The sequence below is a fragment of the Ascaphus truei genome, chromosome 2 (assembly GCF_040206685.1).
Source record: "Ascaphus truei isolate aAscTru1 chromosome 2, aAscTru1.hap1, whole genome shotgun sequence".
NCBI classification, from domain to species: domain Eukaryota; kingdom Metazoa; phylum Chordata; class Amphibia; order Anura; family Ascaphidae; genus Ascaphus; species Ascaphus truei.
The window spans coordinates 240,814,477-240,837,239 of NC_134484.1; the positions used below are offsets into that span (position 1 = coordinate 240,814,477).

The 22,763-nt window shown below is 41.5% G+C and overlaps 1 protein-coding gene across 2 annotated transcripts in view; it reads left to right on the forward strand.

The window, feature by feature from the left end:
- Positions 1–952: 952 nt before the first annotated feature.
- Positions 953–22,763, forward strand: part of GALNT1 (polypeptide N-acetylgalactosaminyltransferase 1) — a 242,526-nt gene continuing 220,715 nt past the window's right edge. The window contains exons 1-2 of one of the 2 annotated variants that reach the window (XM_075586004.1): positions 953–1,134; positions 5,508–5,727. In XM_075586004.1, coding sequence (XP_075442119.1) covers positions 5,589–5,727 — 139 coding nt within the window. In that variant the 5' untranslated portion in view covers positions 953–1,134; positions 5,508–5,588. The remainder of the gene's footprint in view (positions 1,135–5,507; positions 5,728–22,763) is intronic. The other variant, XM_075586003.1, reaches the window with a different exon arrangement.

The following is a 22,763-nucleotide window of genomic DNA, read 5'->3' on the forward strand; positions in this document are numbered from 1 at the left end:
AAACATAAACACCGATTTTATGAAATAATAAACACCGAAAAAACGGAATCCCTACCTATGTAACATTGTATCACACTCGGATATATACGTATCTAAAATCTCTAAATATATATGTAAAATATCCAAAGATGAGTTTCCAAGCTCAAGTTATTTCTAAGCCAGAGGCTAGTAGGCAAATGAGTTTTTAAAAAGTGGAGAATAAGCAGTTCCCACTTGGACAGTTGAGTTTGGCTTGTTCTCCAGGGCTGTAATGCAGCCTCTGGAACTGATTGTTAAATTAGTACTCATTATAACAGCACTGAGGAATACTTGGGGAAAACATCAACCTCATGCATCCAGAGATCTTTATAATGGAGATCTACTTCTGCAGTGTGCGTGGCATGCTACAAACCTGTGCAAAATCCTTTAACTTGCTTTGCTTTAAACTAGCAGCATGAGAAACATTGCATCTAAAACGAAAAACAGAATGTAATATATTAAAGAAAAAGCACAAATGCGTATTGTGGGTTAGACTAGAGAATACTGTTTATATTTCCTTATGAAGAGGATATTGAAAAAAAATATATATCTTTAAACTAAAACGTGTGTACGTGTGTGTGTGTGTGTGTGTGTGTGTGTGTGTGTGTATATATTACATCACATCCCTGGCTTTTCCCCCCCTCCCAATAGCTTGTTTATTTTATGGGTGTTATTGATTTAACTAGAGGTCCGTTTTACTAAATGTGCAAATCCACAACATATCCTGCTTTTTTTTATTCATGTCAATCCTAGTGTTAAACGTGATGAACCTAGCATGGGCTGGTTGCTTAGCAACTGAATGCTGTATCAACAATGGAGTTGTTATAGGCCATCATCATCCCCCTGACGAAGTCACATGATTGTGACGAAAGGCATACAGGGAACAGGCACATGCTAGCCACCCTGCTGAAGGACCTCGCAGTGACGTCATCCAGCTGCACTGAAGCTCCCTGCCAGTCTGTGGGTAGCAGAGGCAGAGAGAGCGGCAGCGGCGGCGGCTCCCCTCTCACCACCTCTACATGACAAGCCCGTGCAGCCAGGAAGCGGTCCCGGGAACACACCGGAGCTGACTGGCACCTCCGAGAGGCGATCTTTCAAGGCGACTTTCTAATGTTTGTGAGTGCAGCAGCTGTGTTTTATTGATCTTTAGATGAAGTACTGTACTGGGGTGTGTGTGTGTGTGTCACACACACACACACACACACACACACACACACACACACACACACACACACACACACACACACACACACACACACACACGGTGTGCTCTCTCTATACACTATATATAGGTTATACTCCTATCTATCTTTAAATGAAGTCGTGTTTGTATGTGTTATACCCTCTACATAGGTTCTCTCTATCTATGTTTGTGTTTCTCTCTCTGTGCAATATATGTCTATCTAGATCCTCATGTGCTTTCTGAGTCTCCTTACTTTTGCCTGTATTTCTCCCCCCTGGTTCGAGTCGTGTTACTCTCTCTCCCACTCGCCTTGATCTCATCTCTCTTGCATGGTCACCCAACTTCTCTAGTGACCTCTTGTGGCATGTGGGGTGCTCACGAGGTCTCCGCAATGCCTGGTCTCGTGCTGAGATTTTATTACCAGTATGGGTCCAGCATCCATGATGGGACTGTGGGAGTAGTTTACTGGTAATTTGAAGTAGATTAAAATTTGGGTCCGCTGTTTTATGACCTTGAGCAAATCACTTAATCTCCCTGTGCCTCGGGCACCAAAATGGATTGTGAGCTCTTCAGGGCAGAGACTTGTATCGACAAAAGTTTTTATAGATAATGCTACATAATTCATTGCCGTATGAGAAAATATTATGATGGTTGAGATGCTCTGTACATTACTTTCTCCCAACGTTTAATTATGTTGTGATGTACCCAATGTCTATAAATATTTGTGCCCTTATTTAGTTGTATTTTCTGTGTGCGATCAACAAAGTTGAAATAGGTCATTTTTTAATTTTTTTTGCAGTAGTGTGCTAATATAAATAAAATTTCTATAAAACATTGAAGTGGTTGTAAAGCTGTGTCGCTACCACTATTACTTGTTCCTATTATATATCAACTATTTGTTAGTCCAATAAAAGGTATCATACCGTCTACTTTTCCCTCTCCCTCCTTTGTTACTACACGGAAGAAGGGACCAACACTGCTACCCACCATACTTTGCTTCCTATTACTTGAGTCCCTATTGGAGGTTGGGCAGAAATTGTGTTTCATTGTCTAGGCCATTTTCCTATAATTGACCAATGTTCACCTATTCACTTCCTGGGAAGGGGTTCATCGTGGATGTCAATGGACTGGATTATGTTTTATGACATTTGGGGCAATGACTTAATTTTACTCGTTTCATGTTACATCCGGATTAGATCTGTGAACACCACTCAGTTTTTGGCTACAATGGATACTAGGGTCTGTGCAAGGCGATACAAATACGGCTTATTTTAATGTATTCAAATCTAATGGTGTGTTTGCCTGGTTGCTCTTAGTGTCAGTGTATTGACAGACTTTGTGTCTTTTGTGCACCATATTTTTTATTTTTAATTTATAAAATGTTTTACCAGGAAGTAATACATTGAGCGTTACCTCTCGTTTTCAAGTATGCCCTGGGCATAGAGTCTGCTTGTGTTGTGGTTTCTTTGTTGAGGGGGAGTGTCAGGTTTTGATGTGACACAGCTTTTGGCTAATCGATGTCAAACCGATTGTGACATGTAAAAGAAATACAGTGTGCCAAAACGTGAGTTTTCCATGGACATAGTCCCAGTTATGTTTCTGTGCTTGCTGCTTGCAATCGGAGAATCCTTGTTGAAACCCAGTATAGTGAACAATGTGTTTTTCCTATTGGGAAATTCTCTCAAACTTTTTTGTAACATTTAATTCTTTGCTGGCTGTTATGCTGTAGAGTTGCAGGAATCTGCCTTCCTGCCACAGGGTTCAGCTCTGTTCATCTCACTTGTGAGTCATGTGCTGTGCAAACCGCAAAGAGCCTTGAAACCCAACATTTGAAAAAAAAAAAGTAACGTTTTTTTTTTTTTTAAATAAAACAGATTAATATCGTGCACATGTATTTTTTTTTTCCAGCCATCGCTCTGCTTAATTGAAAAGGTGGAAGTGAAATTGTTGTGGAATCCTCTAACTGTATAAACCTTCCATTGGGTTTTTTTTTGTCAGGAATGTAAGGTACTGATGTGTGTAGTAGGCAGTGACCTCCACTAACATTATGGATAGCTAGCTCCCTGCAAGATAAGATAGCACAGGGGAAGTTGTGATGTGAGTTCATTTGCCAGGGTCAGTACACTTTATAGGCAGGAAATGTGAAGAGCACTTGCTTCTGGTCTTCCCCCACCCCCTTCATGCTGTTATTTGCAGCCTCATGCTGCTGGTTTTCATCTGGACACAGGGTAAAAGTGTGTGTGTGTGTGTGTGTGTGTGTGTGTGGCTATGACGTCACAGCGCTAGGCCGCGCTGTGATTGCTTCATAGCGTCACGTGGTGCAGCGATAGCGCGAAAATACAATTCTCTTGTACTTTCTCTGGTCTGCCGCGCCACCGCCCACTGCCGCGCGTGTGTCTCGTCTGTATCAAAACGGGGGCCTCCCACAGCCAATTGTAATTGACGTGCGCACGGTAGGGCAACAGCGCGCTCTACATTACAGGCCTAAGGGTGAGGGGCACAAAAGCTCGATAGCTGCAGTTGTGTTACTACCGTTTTAATTGAATGGCTGTTAATGTGGGATCACTGCTATCGTGACTCCCCTGAAGAATGATCCACGTCTCTATATACTGTACATGTTTTGTATATGTATATCAATTATTCATTTTTATTTTTGTTACTATTTTACAGGAACTAGGGGGTTCCCAGAGCTGAGAATAGTGTGTTTTAGCTCCAGGGATCCCCACTGCTTGCTATCCTTTTATTTAAAAAGGGGATCCCAAAGTAAGAAACTCCAAAACTGTGATCAATACATACCAAGGAAAAACAATCTAGACAACTACTATGAACAAACTGAATCCTCTAGATATACAATAGCGGAATTATATAGGTTAATAAGAGACCAGGAGATGGAGAAAAATAACAAATTAAACCTAAGAGCCTGGCAAAGGGAAATACAGGAAATTGAATGTATGGAGGAACTGATAGTAGGCCACACTAGGGTATGTAAATTAATCACCTCAGAAAGCTGGATGTAAATGCAGTACAGAATCATGCACAGGGCATACATCCCATTCAAGAGACAGCGGGTATAGAGGCTGACACAACAATGTGCCCCAAATGCAAATTTTCTGGAGCAGGTGTTACCCACGGTCTCTGGGCATGCAGCAAAATCTCAGGGTTCTGGGAGGAAGTGCTATTATGTATTGTAAAAGTAAAATGGATAAAACACCCGATACCCATGCTGTTTGCCTGGACGATCCAGATCAATCCTAAATAAAAAAAGCGATTCAACCAACAGAGATGATACTACTGGCGGCTAGGAAAGCGATTAATGACCAAATGGATTGATAAGGAGAGAGAGACCAACTATAGATGGGATCCGATCACTTCTCTCAATTAATCACAATTGACAAAATGATATACAAATATGCAGATAAAGATTAAAATGATCAAATTTGAAACAAAATTTGGGGTTCATCATTTCTTTTATTCCCCAAGAATAGGAAAAATTCAGAGACAAACAACTTTAGGTAAGCCCAATAACTAATGAATCGGGAAGGGAACAAGGGGAGAAGAAACACCAAGTCGCCTTGTCCGGAGCGAACCAAATGCCATATTGGACCTGGTCGGAGCTCGACCCAGGAGAATTTGTATATGTACTGACTATCGACTTAGACAACCACCGAGCCACAAAAGACACTAAAAGGAGGTAGTAGATAGAAAGTACCAGATTAATATTGTTAGGTTATTTTTGTTTTTGTTATTGCCGCTATTCTTGTTTATGTAGTAAACGTATACCCCAAGTTTGGGAGAAAGGGGAGAAGAAAAAAAAGGGGGACCAAATAGAACTGAGAAAGTAATCAAAGTAGGAGGGGGTAACCGGAAGGAAATATACACCAAATGGGATTATCACAAGGAAAATAAAAAAGGATAGATATCGACAGGATATCCTAGTTGACTGATAGACTAACTGCCGGAAAGTCTGGTCTTTGGACCCATATATATCTGCCCCTCAGCCAAAAAGCTCAGATGAAGGGAATAAGATTAATGTATTTGACTGATGTACTGACCTTATTGCACCATTTTGTATTTATTATCAAAGTATAAAGTATCATGTAACCTGCGATTATAACTACCTCAATGGAATGCTATGTCTAATTGAAATGTCCCAAATAAAAAAGAATTAAGAAAAAAAAAAGGGGGGGATCCAAGAAGGGGAATTGCTCCCTTTTTTTTATTTTTTTTTTTAATATAAAGGTGTTTTTATGAACATTGTCTATATTCAGCAGTATTTGATTAACTTTTTTTTTCCCACTCTATGCAGGTTTAAAAGCACTTGGATGACAAAGGATTACCGCTGCATTTGTTCTATTTTTATTTTTGTGTTGGATCCTTATTTTTTGCTATGAAAAAATTTGCCTATTGCAAGGTGGTGCTGGCCACCTCATTGGTTTGGGTTTTTCTGGATATGTTCCTGCTACTCTACTTCAGTGAATGTAACAAATGCGATGACAAGAAGGAGCGGGGCCTGCCTGCTGGAGACAGTGAGTAGTTATTAATGGATTCTATTATTTTGTGCCAGCTATATGCACTACACTTTACTGTACAAGGGTAAAGCTCCTTGTGTTGCGTTACCAAACCAGCATGTCGTCTGTTAGGTCTGTGTTCCGCAAGCTTACAGTTGTACCAAAAACATCTCAGAAATTGAAGCACAGTAATAAATGACAGAAGTTCTGCTGAAACTACCAGGCCCTTACTAGTTTAAAAGCATAGAAATCCTATTTGTTTAATACATACTAAAAACCCTAGTGTTTTCTAGTTGTGGGTCGGCCCAGCACTTGTATTCCCCGGCACATTTCTGGACATGTCCATTCTGGTGCAACGGTTGTAAGAGACGGTGCCACTACTGCACAGAATTGCTAACCCGAGAGTCGCAGACCTAAAACGGGGTTAAGCGTTTTGAGACACCGAGGAAAGGAATAAGAAGTCCTGACCCTGAAAATTTTACAATATAATTGGTGTTGCAGAAGACATACAGCTGCAGTGACGTAACTGTACAAGTCTCTGAACTGTGGCTTGACCTGGGAAACACTTCCCACTGATCCATTATGTTTTTGCTTTTTTTCCCTTCAATGCTGGCAGTTGTAATTAGTCCCCTGATTCAGCATCCTGCTGAGTTTTCTAGGGTCATTATTTTAGTGGTTAACACACATTCCCAGTTAGCTTAAACTCCTACACCCACCACATCATGAATATATATTTGTCAAAAAAAGAGTGCTACTGAGCGTGGCAAATGCATGTACAGTTTTACTGTTAGGACCTGCATTTTTGGTTATACCTCGACGTTTGGTATGCAGGCTTACGACGCTTTGGCCAAAGGGTTTAACTAAATAACCATATTATTAATTATTATTATTATTAATAAAGTATTTAAACTTTATACTTATTACCATATATGTTTTGTCAATTGGATGTGGCATTAGGCACCCCTGTCTTTTGTTGTATACATTATTTTAGTGGTATTTGTGTGTTGTGTGTTCGGACATTTGAAGTTGAGGTTGGTGCCAAAATGGCTGGCTCTATTGGTTGACTTCGCTCTATTAAATATAGTTCACACGTTAACTTGCACAAAAAGATGAACTGCTGCATTAGCCATTTGCAGAGGAGATATTTTGTGGTTGATGGCACAGTCCCTGCCAGGCTGACTTGCTCAACTCCCCTTACAAACTTAGACGTGCGTGGATTGGCTCCCTTTTCGTGGGAGTCAGTCGTGGTAGTGTCAGAGAGGGAGAAGCTACAGTGTTCGCGCCCTTTTTGCCATGCTGATTTTGCAACTCCGTTGCATCCTTAAACTCTGCGTCTCCTTGGCGAGAACCTCGATCCCGGGTGACTTGACGGGAAATCTCAATCACTTGCAGTTAAAATTTTCTGGCAGTGGAAAGTTAAAGACTGCTACGGTTTTACCATTGCACAGTCCTTTTATGTTTTGGGCGCACAATAGATTGACTCACTCCGGATGCCCCAAATATAATCATTCGTAGCTGGTTACTGACAGCGTTGCACTTTACACACTGGTTGCTCCCAGTTTACCTCACTCGCTTGACTTAAATCCAATGTCATTTTGACATTTTCTGCAGCAGAGAATTAACACTTCAGATCTTCTTTATTTTTTTTTTTGTTTGTTTTTTCCCTCCTTTGAGCTGCTGTGATCATTAATACCTATATCTTCAGCGCCCTGTTTGCAAGGGAGTGCCATGGTAACTACACAGTCCCTCTGGAAAACGGTCACTAGTTGCCATTTTAAACCTGCTTCACTATGTGGTAAACCCCTCTGCTTTCTTGGAAGGGCACTATTTTGTTTGAGGTGGAATTTGGGTAGCCACCCTCCGCCATCCGCCCATTTAACAGTCATTTTGAAAAAAAAACAAAAAACATTGCATGTACTGTCCATAAAATATTTTCGATTCAAAAAAGCACAAACAAAAAGTCTCTTTATAACTGGCCAGCCCCATGTTGGGTGCCATTTTGTAACCCTCCCTTCCTGGCTTATAAGGGAGCTTACCACATGTGTGCTATGGGGTGCATACCTTCATCCAGGGTGATGGTCTGCCCAGGCTGGGTATACCTACTGATGGTAAAGATGGGCACCAGGAGTTTTGTAGTTTATAACAAGAAGTCTTTATTTAGCACATGGTGTGGTTGTGGTTACAGCATTCTTTCTCGCCTGCTTATGAGCAGGGCTGAGGAGGCACAGTACTTGGGTTTGCACAAATAGCTTACACTTCAATATAGGACAGGGGTGAGCAAAGTGGGGGGCGTTCCCCCCCCCCCCAGGGGGGGTGGGAGAGTTTCTAGGGGGGGGGGTGCGGCGGCGGCTGCAGAGGTCCCGCCTCTCCCCCAAAGCATTTAAATTAAATGCCGGGGGACAGCACGAGGCCTCTGCAGCTTCTCCTACCTTATCTTATGTGACGCATCGCCATGGTAACTGGCGTCAAATTACATTGGACATAGGACATTGAGAAGTCTACTCTCACTACCTTTTTACAATCTTTCTCTGTGCTCAGGCCTAATACACCTGGGAGGGTATTCCTGATTTAGCCTTGTGCTTAATCACTGTGATCTGCAGCTCACTGCACAGTGTCATATCTAGTATTGTCATCAGAACAACCATCCCTGTAGGTACTGGTAGCTGGTTAGTCTTGTGGCTGTATATAAAGCAGCCCTCCTGGGATATCATATTACTCCATAGTTCTTCTCCTTGGCCTTGCTCACTATAGATTCTCTCTTTATGCAAGGAAGCCACCCCAGTACAAAGGGCCCTGCCCCCAGTACTACAATAGCCCTCTTATCATCAAAGGGGCCTCACTATATATAGGGACACTTTCCCTGTGCTCCAAAACAACAAACAGTAACTCTGGCCTAACTACTCACTCGAAGTTTAGGGCATTAGCTGGACTTCTGTTCTCAGCAACTTTCTGTCTCCCCCTCTCCTCCTGCTCCTTTTTATAACCCCTTCCCACCCCCCTGTGCCTTTGGGTCACCAAAAGAGGCAGGACTAAACTGCCTGGGTAATTGGTAGGTGGCTATTACAAGGGAGGGTGACTGTCTAAGATACTCCTCCTTTACAAATACACTTTTTGTACATTCTATAGCAACCATTTCCGTTTCAAAACTTAATCTATATTGTATCTCTGGAGGATCAGGAACTGAGTGTTAACCCTAGAAGTAAGTAAGGGGGAGGGGAATGAATCAGATAATGAACTAAATATAATAGATGAGGAAATAAGGTGTTATGGAGGTAGAATGGGGGCAAGTGCGAGTTTGACAAGCAGGGAGACTCCTAAAGTAAATACAGATATTAGAAAACTTCTAAAGACTAAACCAAATTGGCACAGAAAGGAAGGAGCAGATAAGATAATAGTACAGGCTGAAAAAAAAATTAAATGTATGCTTGCTAATGCAAGAAGCCTGACAGATAAAATCATAGGCATTACTGAAACATGGTGGGATGAAACTCATGACTGGGCAGTTCATTTTAGAGGGTTATTCCCTTTTTCGGAAGGATCGAATAGGGGAGGTGAAGTATGCTTCTATGTTAACCTGGATCTAAAACCTATTATAAGTGAAGATGTTTATGAAGGGAATGATGACAATGTAGAGACTTTGTGGATAGAAATGAGCAGTGGTAATAAAAAGAAAATGTTTGTAGAGATATGCTGTACACCACCAAATATCTGAGAATGTGGAAGCTAAAATACTTCTGCAAATGGAGAAGGCATCAAAACTAGGTCATGTTTGCATAATGGGTGATTTTAATTATCCATACATAGACTGGGGAAATGAGATTAGCATTGGTTGAACAGGTTTTGGGGGGTGCTTAAAGATAATTATATGACCCAAAGTATTGAGGAATCAACCCGAGAGGGGCAATACTGGATTTGGCAATATCAAACAACGTAGAAGTAATAGCAAATATTCAAGTCCTGGAACTTTTGGGTAACAGTGATCATAACATGGCTCATTTGAAATAAATGATCAAAAAAACAGGGATTGGTACTGGGACCCCTGCTTTTTAACTGGGTTTATTAATTACCTTGAGGATGGCATTGAGAGCAAAGTCTCCATCTTTGCTGATGATACTAAATTGGGTAAGGTAGTAGAATCAGAGCAGGGTGTAATTTCTCTCCAGAAAGGACTTGGAGAGAGTGGAAACTTGGAGGAAAGGAGATTTCACCAGCAACAAAGGAAAAGGTTCTTTACAGTAGAGGCAGTTAAAATGTGGAATTCATTACCCATGGAGACTGTGATGGCAGATACAATAGATTTGTTCAAAAAAAATTGGACGTCTTTTTAGATGGGGAAAGGTATACAGGGATATATATATATATATAAAATAAGTATACATGGGAAGAATTTTGATCCAGGGAGTAATCTGATTGCCAATTCTTGGAGTCACAAAGAAATGTATTTTTCCCAATATGAGATATCATTGGATGATATGACACCAGGTTTTTTTTGTTTGCCTTCCTCTGGATCAATAAGTAAGTATAGATATAGGATCAAGTATCTGTTGTCTAACTTTAGCCTAGGTTTAACTTAATGGACGCATGTCGTGTTTTTTTTCTTTTTTTCTCAACCTCATCACGATTTAACTGTGTGCTGTGAGGTTACAGGCATCTCTTCCTAATGCCTTCAAAGTAATCTGTCCCATTGTAGTACTGCACTGCTATATAGGAATCTTAAAAGTCGTGATTATCCTTTTTATGGTCCTCATTTCATTATCAATTGCGAAGTCTAAATTAAGATCACCTTATGAGTTGATGTTTCCGTGTCAATTGTTGCAAAATGTTGATGACTTCCTTAATTCTATTCCTTTCTGCTTTATCTTGACAGCAATTTACAGATAGTTTTCCCTGTGCTCTTGTCTCTAGGAAGAATATTACATAGTTTGTCATTTCTGACAATTTCTTTCAAACTTGATACATCTGCGGAATACTTTAAAAAATTTATTCTGAAACCTGGCAAATATGTATTTCGACCTCACTTGACTCCAGCCTATATATCCTATATACGTAAAATACTATTGCTGTTGTTGGGCTTCTATTAAAGAAACCAATGGCTTTCTATGTTTACTGTAATTTATATATAATTTGTATTCACAGTAAAACATTTAATACAGTAACCTTTCACCACCCCCCTCTGCGTTTTACTCGTATCATGTTTAATCTTTCTCCCCTGCTCATGTCCTGCTCTTTTTTTAATTGCTAGCTTCTGAGGTTAAGGGCAAGAAAAAGAGATTTCTTAAAGCAGGGCGGTCAAGCTCGCAACACGCAGCCCACAAGGTGCTGCCATGTGTCACCTGCCAGCAAGCCGACGGGGAGAGCTGAGACACGAGTCCCATGCATAGTGATGGCGGGGGCCCGGCGAGCGTTGAAAGTTGCTGTGGGGCCGCTGCCTCCTCCCTCCCGTGCTTGTGTGCGCTTCCTCCCCCCCCACCCCACTGATGTGCGTATGGCATGTTTTCCCCCCCCCCCCTTTTGCTGGCGCATGTGCGACTGCTCCTTTACCCACGCATGCCCCTCTGCTGGTGTGTTCCAGAAGAAAGCCGCGTGGCACACTCCAGGTAAGGTGGTGGAGAGGGCTTGTGTGTGTCTATTGTGGAGGACCGGCTGTAGTGGGGCAGAGGGGCTAGTGTGGAGTAGGTGGTGCTGCTATTGTGGGGAAGTGGGGTATTTATAACATTTTATATAGCGCCCTTATCCAGGATGCTGTACATTAATTAGTAAAAACGTGCTTAGCTTGTGGGCAGGGGTTGGGTCAGGTGTCTGCGTTTAGTCTTGTTGGTGGCATAGTGATGGGTCTGACGGGGACGGTGGAGGCAATTGAATTGGTGACTTTGGAGGTTTTTGGAGAGACTTTAGGAAGGGGTAAGATGGGTGTGGGGGAAGGGATAGGAGGCTAATGGGGGATGATGGAATGTGGGAGAAAAGATGAGCTTTGATTTGGCTTCCGAAGGAGGGGGCAGATTGAATGTTGTGGGGGAACTTGTTCCAGTGGAGGGGGCGAATAAGGGAAATGATTGGAATTGAGAGAAGGCACAGGTGGCTGGGGGAAGAAGATCTGAAGATGTGTAGCGAGGGATGAGTGCTGAAAGGTAAAGGGGGGGGGGAACCATAGAGAGATTTGAAGACACAATGTTGTAGGGTGGCGTGGGCAGAGCGGGGGGAGGGGGGTTGGTTGTGGCAAGAAAAGTAATTAGAGGGGGGGATGGGGAGAGAGAGAGATATACCAGCAACGTTTTATGTATTTTTAAGAAGGCAAACGGTTATAGTGACTGTTTCTTAAAAAAAAAAAAAAGAATCTGGTATCTGGTGCTGCCCGAGTCTTGGCTCCCAAGATTTTCCGAGTTTGACGGGCCTGTCTTAAAATAAGCAAACCAACTGCATGACACATTGGGGATTAGCACGAACTGCTGATGCTTTAAAGGATATGGCAAGATAACATGTTGGACAATAAAATATCCGTCACCACCAATTCTTTTTGAGGGAACCTCGTGTGAAACCATCCATACGTGGACTGCTTTTTTTTCATGTCCGTTTTTTTTTTTTTTTTTTTTTTTTTTACAGAAGCTCTATCATAATTCACAGTTCACTTCATTTTTATGAAAAGAATATAAAACAGAGTAGCAGGTCCATTCTGAAGTATTAAGACTGTAAGCCAAGTGGTTACATGCTTGTTTTATGATTGCTAAAGAGAACTGGAGAACCAAAAGTAGACTGTACCTTTTTTAATGCTGCCAACCAGTGACTGTATGTGAACCGATTGCATTCACTTAACGGGCAGAGATTTGCGAAAACCTTCCAATTTTTAGACAACAGATCCACGGTTGGTTTTCTTTCATTAAACGATTTACTAGTGACTACACTGGATCAAACATTGGAATAAAGAGGAGACATTTTGGCTAAGTAAACTCTGAATTAAAACTTAACACAACCTTGTACCCCGAGGACTAGTGAGGTTGTAATTTGTATTCCATCTGTTCAGTGATGGTACATTTTATCTTCACAGTGTTCTGTATTCTTTGTTTCTCTGTATTAATTTTCCCTTTCGTTACACTCTGTAGGTGGTGATACAATCAATAGTTCAAGTGGGGAAATGAATTTATTACTGATATGAATATTATTTATTTCTAAAGCACCGTATTCTGTATTGGTTGGGAGAGATGTGGCATCTCCATTAAAATACTCGTGCCCTGTTTCCCGGAGCTTACAATCTGAAAGGGAATCTTCTACTTGCATTATTTGGATCAATGTTAAAACATTTGGAAGTGGCCATTTTTGGTAAATGTAGCTGGAAAAAAAAAGCATAAATTACTTGGCACATACAGAAAATATCATAACTTCAAACGCTGTTGACTCAAATTCTAATGCAGGCTAAACATTGTTGCAACATACAACTTGCCCATTTTAGTACAGCAATTTGTTAGGTCCCAGGGTATTAGGATGGCTGACAGCAAGTGGGCATATCATTTATTTCAATGTTATAGTAGTTTTATTTATAGAACTGTTAATTTAGCCTTGAAATGCAGGGTTTTTAGTCTACCTATGAATCGCTAAGATTGCAGATACTGCATTTAAGCTATGCTTCAAAACCAGAGCTTTGAAGATGAAGACCTTAGATACTAAAATTCTTGTGTGAATCTGGTGGTATTTTTTATTTTTTTGCACAGAAGCAAAAACCTGTGATAAAGCCCTGCATGTGTAAATAGTCCTTCACCAGGAGTGATCTGAAAGATGTTGGAGACCCTGGCATGCCATGTATGACCTTCGTTGGCTGAAAGTTCTCTAATGCTTTGGAAGACTTATTTGATTCTTGCGTTCCCAGAAGAGCCTTCAACGCATTGCTATCCGTTGCCTGCTCCACAGGATATACTTGAAAACGAGAAATAACTCTCAATGTATTCTTCCTGGTAAACATTTTTATAAATAGACAGAGGTGTTGACAAATGTTCATGTTTTTGGACGATATGATGGATACTGTAGTATTGAGAAGTCCTGTTGCTGAAGTCCCGTACCTGGAATTTTCAAACTTTTCTTCTTCTTTTTTTTTTATATATATATATTATTTGGATGCTACACACCCAAAATATAATTCAATCCTCTTCCCATTACAATGCAAATTCTGTGCACGCCCATTGGACAAATAATACGAATGGGTTAATTCTCATTGTTCAGGAGTTATTTATTTATAACATGTTTTACCAGGAAGTTATACATTGAGAGTTGCCTCTCGTTTTCGAGTATGTCCTCACTTGGAAAGGGAAGTGTGAAGGAGCCCCTCGCACCCCCCATATGAACTCGTTTGAAAGTGTTCTCCATGTTATACCTTTTACTACAGATAACCTTTTTATTTATTTTATTCTAGCCTATTTTTTTATTTTATGTGACATTTTATTTTACTAGCCTAAAGCTTAGTGTCCACATGTAAACTACTATTTTTTTTGTTTGTTATTATTTTCACTTTCTCCACTTCACCAGGCAGCACAGAACTGTTTTCCATGCGGAATACAATGGGTTTCATGAGGGAAAATGCGTCTTATTAATATTCAACGATTATGTCTAATGTCACTGTCAGGAGATTAGCAGCCAAATTAATTTAGTTTCCTGGATAATTATTTATTTGAATAGAAATTAAATGCAATTATGAAAAATTCAGTTACTTGGTAGAGGAGGTTGAAAAAAAGACTTGCATCCATCAAGTTCAACCTATGCTAAATTTAGACAACAGATACTTTATCCTATATCTAGAGATGGAGTCAAAAAAGGAAACCGGTGCACAGCTGAAAAATGCAACTTGGACAGAAATGACCATTTGAAAAGTATTTATTTAAAAAGCATACAGGTAGAGAGTCCTGACAGATCCTCTAAGATGTTTCATGCACAGGGCGCTTTGTCAAAGAGTGATCGGTCAGGATAAAGGGTGCCTTGATGTAGAGCAGGCCTGCACAATTCCAGTCCTCGAGGGCCGCAAACAGGCCAGATTTTCAGGATATCCCTACTTCAGCACAGCTGGCTCAATTAGTGGCTCAGTCATAAGTAGGGATATCCTGAAAACCTGCCCTCTTTGCGGCCCTCGAGGACTGCAGTTGTGCAAGCCTGATGTAGAGTTTCTGAAGAAATTACACAGTGACTAAGAACACCTGTGTAAGATGCCAAAGCACTGAATGTATGCAAATAACTTAGTATAACTTTTGATAAAAACAACGGACAAACAAATAACAATAAATATATTGTGTAGACCTCCAGTGAAAATGGAGGGAAATATGCAAAACATCAATAATAACGAATGAACTGCTAAAAACAAAACTCATATAAACAAAGCCAGTAACTACCTACAGTATTAACTCTAAAAAAATGTATATACATATATGGAGAAAATTACATTTGCAAAAAATACATATATTATATTAACATGGAAGAACACTGTCTCCCATCATATAAATTATATAACTGGAAGAAAAGGGACGGGGGAGGGAGACTGAAAGACTATAGAATCATAACAGAACTAAATTCATAATAATCTTAAACATTTTTTTACATGACTGAATATTATTTCTTAAATTTCCATTCAACATTTAAACCTTTGGGAACAAGAGTGTCAAGGGTGAAGATCAAATACATTTCTCTTTTATTCAGAGTTAAGTCGGTTACTTCCCCTATTAAGTTGTTTAATATGTTCAACGCCTAAAAACTACAAGTTATCTATATTCCCTAATCTGCATTCAGAAAAGTGCCTAGACACTGGGTGTATGAGATCCTTCTTTTTGACCAGTCTTGCATGTTCTGCGAGTCTGGTTTTTAGGGGTCTAATAGTTCTCTCTACATATTTTTTATCACAGCCACACAAAATGACATTAACGACATGGCTTGTGTGGCAATTGATAAGAGGTAATTTTGTATTTGGACTGTACAGTATTTAATTTTTTTAGTAGGTTTGGCAAACCGACACAATCCACAGTGACCACATACAGGCATACCCCGGTTTAAGGACACTCACTTTAAGTACACTCGCGAGTAAGGACATATCGCCCAATAGGCAAACGGCAGCGGGCGCATGCGCCTGCCAGCACATCCTGAACAGCAATACCAGCTCCATACCTGTCCCGAAGCTGTGCGCAAGTGGGGAGACTATAGAGCCTGTTACAAATGTGTTATTTACATCAGTTATGCACGTATTGGACGATTGCCGTACAGTACAGGCATACCCCGGTTTAAGGACATTCGCTTTAAGTACACTCGCGAGTAAGTACATCTCGCTCAATAGGCAAACGGCAGTTCACGCATGCGCCTGTCAGCACTTCCTGAACAGCAATACCGGCTCCCTTCCTGTACCCAAGCTGTGCGCAAGCGGGGAGACTATAGAGCCTATTACACATGTGTTATTTACATCAGTTATGCACGTATATGACGATTGCAGTACAGAACATGCATCGATTGGTGTGAAAAAGGTAGTGCTTCACTTTAAGTACATTTTCGCTTTACATACATGCTCCGGTCCCATTGCGTACGTTAATGCAGGGTATGCCTGTATATGAAACATATATACTTACTTATTGATATACAACAAAAGACAGGGGTGTCCAATGCTACATCCAATTGACAAAACATATGGTAATAAGTATAAAGTACAAATACTTCAATAATAACCAAGAAAATGTTATTTAGTTAAACCCTTTGGCCAAAGCGTCATAAGCCTGCATACCAATGTCACGGTATAACCAAATTTGCAGGTCCTAACACTAAACTGTGAACCTTTCCTTTTCCTTTTACCTCTATATGAGGGGAAACAACCTCAGTGGGTCTTGTCATACAGCAAAATGAGAGAACCTCCAAAGTTAAAGGTGGGAAGGGGTGAGCTCTGTGAGGAGGGGCCAACTACCTCCAAACAACTGTTGCCAGTTAGAAATTAAATTAACACACATTCCCAGTAAGCTCAAACTCCAAAACCCACCACATGTATAGATAGATATAGATAGTTTTGGAGTTTCAGCTTACTGGGAATGTATGTGTTTACTTATTGATCCAGATGAAGGCAAACAAAATCCCCAGTGACCTATCATCCAATGATATCTCATAAGGGGAAAAATAAATTCCTTCCTGACTCCAAGTATTGGCAATCGGATTACTCCCTGGATCAAGATCCTTCCCATGTTTACTTATTTGGTATATCCCTGTATACCTTTCCTTTCTAAAAAGATGTCCAACCTTTTTTTGAACAAATCTATTGTGTCTGCCATCACAGTCTCCATGGGTAATGATTTCCACATTCTAACTGCCGTTGCTGTAAAGAACCCTTTCCTTTGTTGCTGGTGAAATCTCCTTTCCTCCAACCTTAAGGGAAGACCCTGAGTCCTTTTTGTACTGTCCCTGGGATAAATAGTTATTTTGAGAGCTCCTTGTATTGTCCCAGAATATATTTGTATATAGTTATTATATCCCCTCTTAGAAGCCTATTTTCTAATGTAAATAAGTCTAATTTAGCTAGCTTCTCATAAGTTAGATTGCCCCATCCCCTTTATTAATTTGGTGGCTCTTCTGTGCACTCTCTCTAGTTCCATAATGTATTTTCTATGGAGTGGTGGCCAAAATTGTACTCCATATTCAAGGTGTGGTCTTACTAATGCTTTATAAAGGGGCATAATTATATTTAATTCCCTTCCATCCATTGCCCGTTTAATGCAAGATACGATCTTCTTTGCCTTTGCAGCTACTGCATGACTTTGGGCACTATTGGTAAGCCTGCTTTCTACAAGCACTCCTAAATCCTTCTCCATCAAGGATTCCCCCAATATACCCCCAATTTAATTTGTAACTTACCTGTTTATTCTTGTCTCCCTAATGCATAACCGAACATTTATCTGTATTAAACTTCATCTGCCATTTACCTGCCCAAGTTTCCACTCTCTCCAAGTCCTTCTGGAGAGAAATTACATCCTGCTCTGATTCTACTACCTTACACAATTTTTAGTATCATCGGCAAAGGGGGAGACTTTGCTCTTGGTGCCAACCTCAAGGTCATTAATAAGCAAGTTAAAAAGCAAGTTAAGGAACAGTAAGCAGGAAAAAACTGAAGAACTGAAAATTGACACTAATTACAGTTTTGTGAAGAATGTAAAGAAAAAATACAAAATAAACATGGAGGAAACAGCATCTTTTAAATGACTTGTTTGAAAAGACGGAGTTGGTTAGAGGAGTACTGCAAGGGTGAGATTTTATAGAGGAGGATGAATCTCGAAGGCAACCCACACAATTCAGGCTTTAGCCATGTAATGCCCCTTACACCCACAGACCTACCAAATGACCATACACACCCATTATCCCAGTCGACTAACACACTGATGCTTACTACTAAGCATTTAAGAGACAATGTCTCTTAGAGCAGGGGGTAAAGAACAGGTGGCAGGGGGTGATTTAAACTAGATGATTGATTTAGTTTTGCTTATCTTGGCAAGCCCAAATCCGGTGCCAGCAGGGGAAGGTCCACTTGTTCAGGAAGGCATTGCTCACGGGAGATCAGCACTTTTTACACTTTTTTTTTAACCTTAACCGGGATTATTTCACTAGGCAGGACAAGATTATTAAATTGCGTTTATTCGGGCAAGCCCGCAAACATACGTAAGTTGCACAAAATACAGTGATGGCATACCAACTGGGGATCTGGGGGTGAAAACTAGTCTCAAAAGTGCAGGGCGCCTGCTGCGAAGCCTTACCCTGGCCGGGACCTCGTCACGGGCTACGTGGTACTCCTTTTCGGGGAGAATACCCAACCGCGATCGCTTCATTCTACTCTGAGATCTTGGTCCTCGAGTCTGATTTAGTCTCAGCTAGGCAGGCATTCCTAACTCCAAAACTGAAGCCGGTTGCTCTGCTGTTCGCAATAGAGCAACTTTGAAAAGCCCACCAGCGCCTCACCGACTCAAGCCACTAGATGGTCAGGTTCTCTGATCGGGCAGTCTGCTTACATAAACCCCGCTGGGCTATCTTTCTAATGGAAGACAGACTGACAACCAATCAGGAGGTTTGTACCCAACCAACCGGGGGCTCATCCGGCTCTATGCAATCAGAGGAGGGGGCGTGCTTGGGTTCAGGATGCCAACAAAGCGGGAAATATGAACTGGTCAATGGAAATCGCACCTACGAGCGCCATCTCATCAACGACTTTCCATTGAGAGCTCATTGCCGCCCGCTGGTGAGGCGCCACCGTGTCTGCCCACTATAAAGGGTCTTACCTGCTGAAAGCCCATCCACAGACATGTTCCTCTGCCCTTTCCTGCATGTTGTCCTGACACCTTGCCCATCCACTCCTTTGATTCGCCATTACCATGCAGACCCCTCTGCTAATTACATTATCGGTGCTGTCTTTATAGCCATGGAAACCCATTCCCTAACATTGAGAACATAGTCCTGAAAACTTGGACCCTAGAACATGGTCCCTAAAACTTTCTCTGCAACTAGGTTTTAAAACAGGCTCATGCACTGTGTTTTAAAACTCAATTGCAGAACTTGCTGGTGGGGTAAAGAAATCCCAAAGAGATGCATTAGACTTCCATACACCTCGCATCTTTATGTACAGACGCGTACCCGCAAATCATACACTATTTGCGGGTAAAATATCAGTACTACCGGTATCTCCAGTCATCAACACTTTACACCGATTTTAACCATCTTTTCCCATGAACATCTACCATTAACATCCACTCCCAAAGTTCCGGTCCTACAGCTATTTCCTATAAGGGACCCTAACCACACATGACATCCCTAGCTTATAATCCTGCAGGGGACAGTAAAATGGGAACAACGTTACAGGGAAACAATAATATACAACACTAGACCCAAGAGCTGACAGCCAGCTCTTAACACACAGTTTTTAGGGGCAGCCAGCCAAGCTTCAACTTTATTATGAAGCCCGGCTACCCCTACCGTCACAATTTCCACTTGTCTTGACAACCGCAACAGTGAGTTTGTTCAAATCCCAGGAAATGTTCATTATTCACAGGACCTCCATATGTAACGATTTGCGTGCTGGAGGTGGAGCAATCATGTGATCAGCGGCACTGATGACTGTCACTGAAGAGGAGGCGTTCCATTCCCTTTACTGACTAGAACACGTCCCGTGCTCCACAGGAGGGCAAAACACCATCTCCACTAAAAAAAAATTGCCAAGAAAACCCATGACATAGCCACTAGTCATGGGGCCCCGGAGTGCTTAACACCAGGACGTGGTGGCTGTCATGGGTCATCCAAAGGCTTGGTTAGCTCTGTTCATCAATACTTTTTGATATATATATATATATGTGTGTGTATGTGTATATATGTGTATGTATCTATAGATATAGATATAGATATATATCATCTATATCTTAAAACTTGCCTTCAGTAGTGGTGGGACATCTGCAGACGGCAGGAGAATGTGGCTTAAAATTAATTCTCCAGAGACTATGATCTTGGGCGTCCAGAATTTGAAAACCCCTGGTATATGCCTCTATATTCTACATCGTTTTCAGTTTGCTTTTTTGAAAACATATTTTAATTTTTTCACCTATATTTTCATGTCGACGGGCACAATTGCTTGTTGTCACTGCGACTTCTTTTGCTTTAATGCCTTGTGTATGCTTGCAGTAAATGTTGAAATCCCAGGGTATTTGTTTTTTTGGGGGGAAACTCGCATTTCCTGAGCAAAATCCACACCACAGTACCGCAATAGAAGCATTTGACAGTAGTAAAATCAGGGATTTATGTCTCTTTAACCAGGGGTGTGCAAACTTTTGGTGCTGCGCTCCCCTTCCTGCTCTTCCCCCAGTGCTTGCGCCCCTCCCCCCCCCACCTTTTTGTTTCGGTGTCATTCACGTGAATGACACATTGTTGCCATTGCTGTGGGCATCAAATGATGCCACGGGGTCATATGATATCGAATGACCCCACGGCGGCATATGATGTTGCGTCGCCCGAAGCCGGCTGAATGAAGGTAATTTAAATGCCTTGGGGGGGGGAAAAGTGTGGGGCCTCTAACCACCGCTCCCCCCCAAAGATGTCGTACCCCCCCATGATGTACCCTGAATCTCACCAGTGCCGGCACTCCAGGAAACCCATGATCAGGGTATATCATTCAATAATTGCTCATTTTCTAGGCAGGGATCACGTTCGCCGCTCCAACACCGGAGTGGTGAACGCGATCGGAACAGCGTGATTGGTACATCCGAAAAAATATATTGCTTGCGTTTTTACAGGTACTCGCACCTTACACCATTGCAGCCTGCAGTGAAAATGAGAACTCGCCACTACTCAACTGCAGGGGGTGGCCTGCAACGTATTGTTCAATGTATTGCAGCTCGGCAGTGGTGGAGTTAACCTGGATGTTCTTGCCTTCTCATGCATTATCAGCTGGCTCCATTGAGGCGCACCAGGAGAAGATGAGCAGTACGGAGCAGCCTGCCTGCCCTTACATCACTCTGTTCATTGGCATTATTTGCTTGATTAACTCTTGATGTCAGTACGCGCTTTACCTGTCTATTTCTTTTCACGTTAGATTTTTGAAAGGGGAATAGTCTTTCTCGGAGACAAATAACTTTAGCTTCCAGCACATTGTAAGCACTTTTTAAAGGAGCGACCCATGCAATATCCTCCTTTTTGTTTTTATTTTTTCATTTTTAAAATGTAACTCTCAATGCCATTTCGAAGGCATCCTTTGATATTTGTTATCTATCTTTAGCATACCTTCGCAGCAGTGCCAGATCTTTGCAACACTTTCCTGTTTGTGATCATTTGTTGCCAATATTACCAACCCTTTGAGCTGCAAAACTGTAACACTAGATATTTACCTTGGTAATATAAGACTACATTGTTGCTGCTGAGTTATTGACTGAAGGATTGGTGGAAACGGAATGGCGGCCATTTAGTGAACCCTGGGAAGCAGGATCATTGCTGATCACGGGAGACCCAATCGATCGGCAGCTTTGGCGTGTGTGTGTTTATCAGAGTCTGGAATTAAATCGATTCTGTGCCATGGGCAGTTGGTAAGGTCAGCCAGAAACTGTTGTGGTTTAAAGTTTCTTAATGTTCTAGTGAGGAGAACTTTAGGGCTTGATTGGGACGGTTTAATTTTCCTAACAGAGTACACTATTTCATTGTCACTGAAAATGTCAGGAAGGATGCCAGAGGATTGGATTCTGCTGGGATTTGAGGAGAGAATCCAGTTTAGCTAGGAATGGCTGTGAGATTTCTGGTTTGTCCGTGTGGGTTGGGAAATGAGTTGCGATAGGTTAAGCGATTTGATTTGTATCTGGATTTTGTGGTTTTTAGGGTCAAGCCAATTGAAGTTAAAATCCCCAAGAACTAGCAGCTCACTCTTTTCTTTCAGAGAGGAAATGGAGCCAAGAAACTGTGTGATATCAGTCAGGGATTGTAGAGGGGCTTTAGGGGGGCGGTAGATGCCAGCTAGCAAGATGGGCTTAGAAAAGGAGAGGCAGATTCTGCCAACTAGGATTTCAAAAGAGGGTGGGCTGGGGGAGGGGGCAATTTAACAGTGTAAATTGTAAGGTGTCTGCAATATAAAATAACACCACTCCTCCCTTTGACTTATCTCTCCTAAAAATGGAGTATCCCTGAATGGCAATATTTGTTTCGGGGGTTTTAGGGGTTAGCCATGTTTCTGTAAGAACGATGGCTTTGGGTTTATGCATAAGGCACCATGCCCTTAGTTCATCCAGTTTGGGCAGCAGACTCCGGATATTTATATGGGTGAGAGATAGCCCTTTTTGGAATTTGAAGGGGGTATTCTCAGGGGTATGGGACAGAGTTGAAGTGGGAGGGCCTGGGTTAGATTCAATATCACCTGCTAAAGAGAGTAATAGTATGAGTAGAAATTTGAGTAGTTGTTTGCAAGTTGTAACTTTATGATTTTTGCCAATTGAAGTGGATGGTGTGCTGGTTTTCAGGGTTCTCCACCAACGTTCAGTAGATAGCGCAGGGCTTTTGAGTAATCCAGGGTGTATGGTGATGTTGGGCGTGGGCCAGGAGGGGGG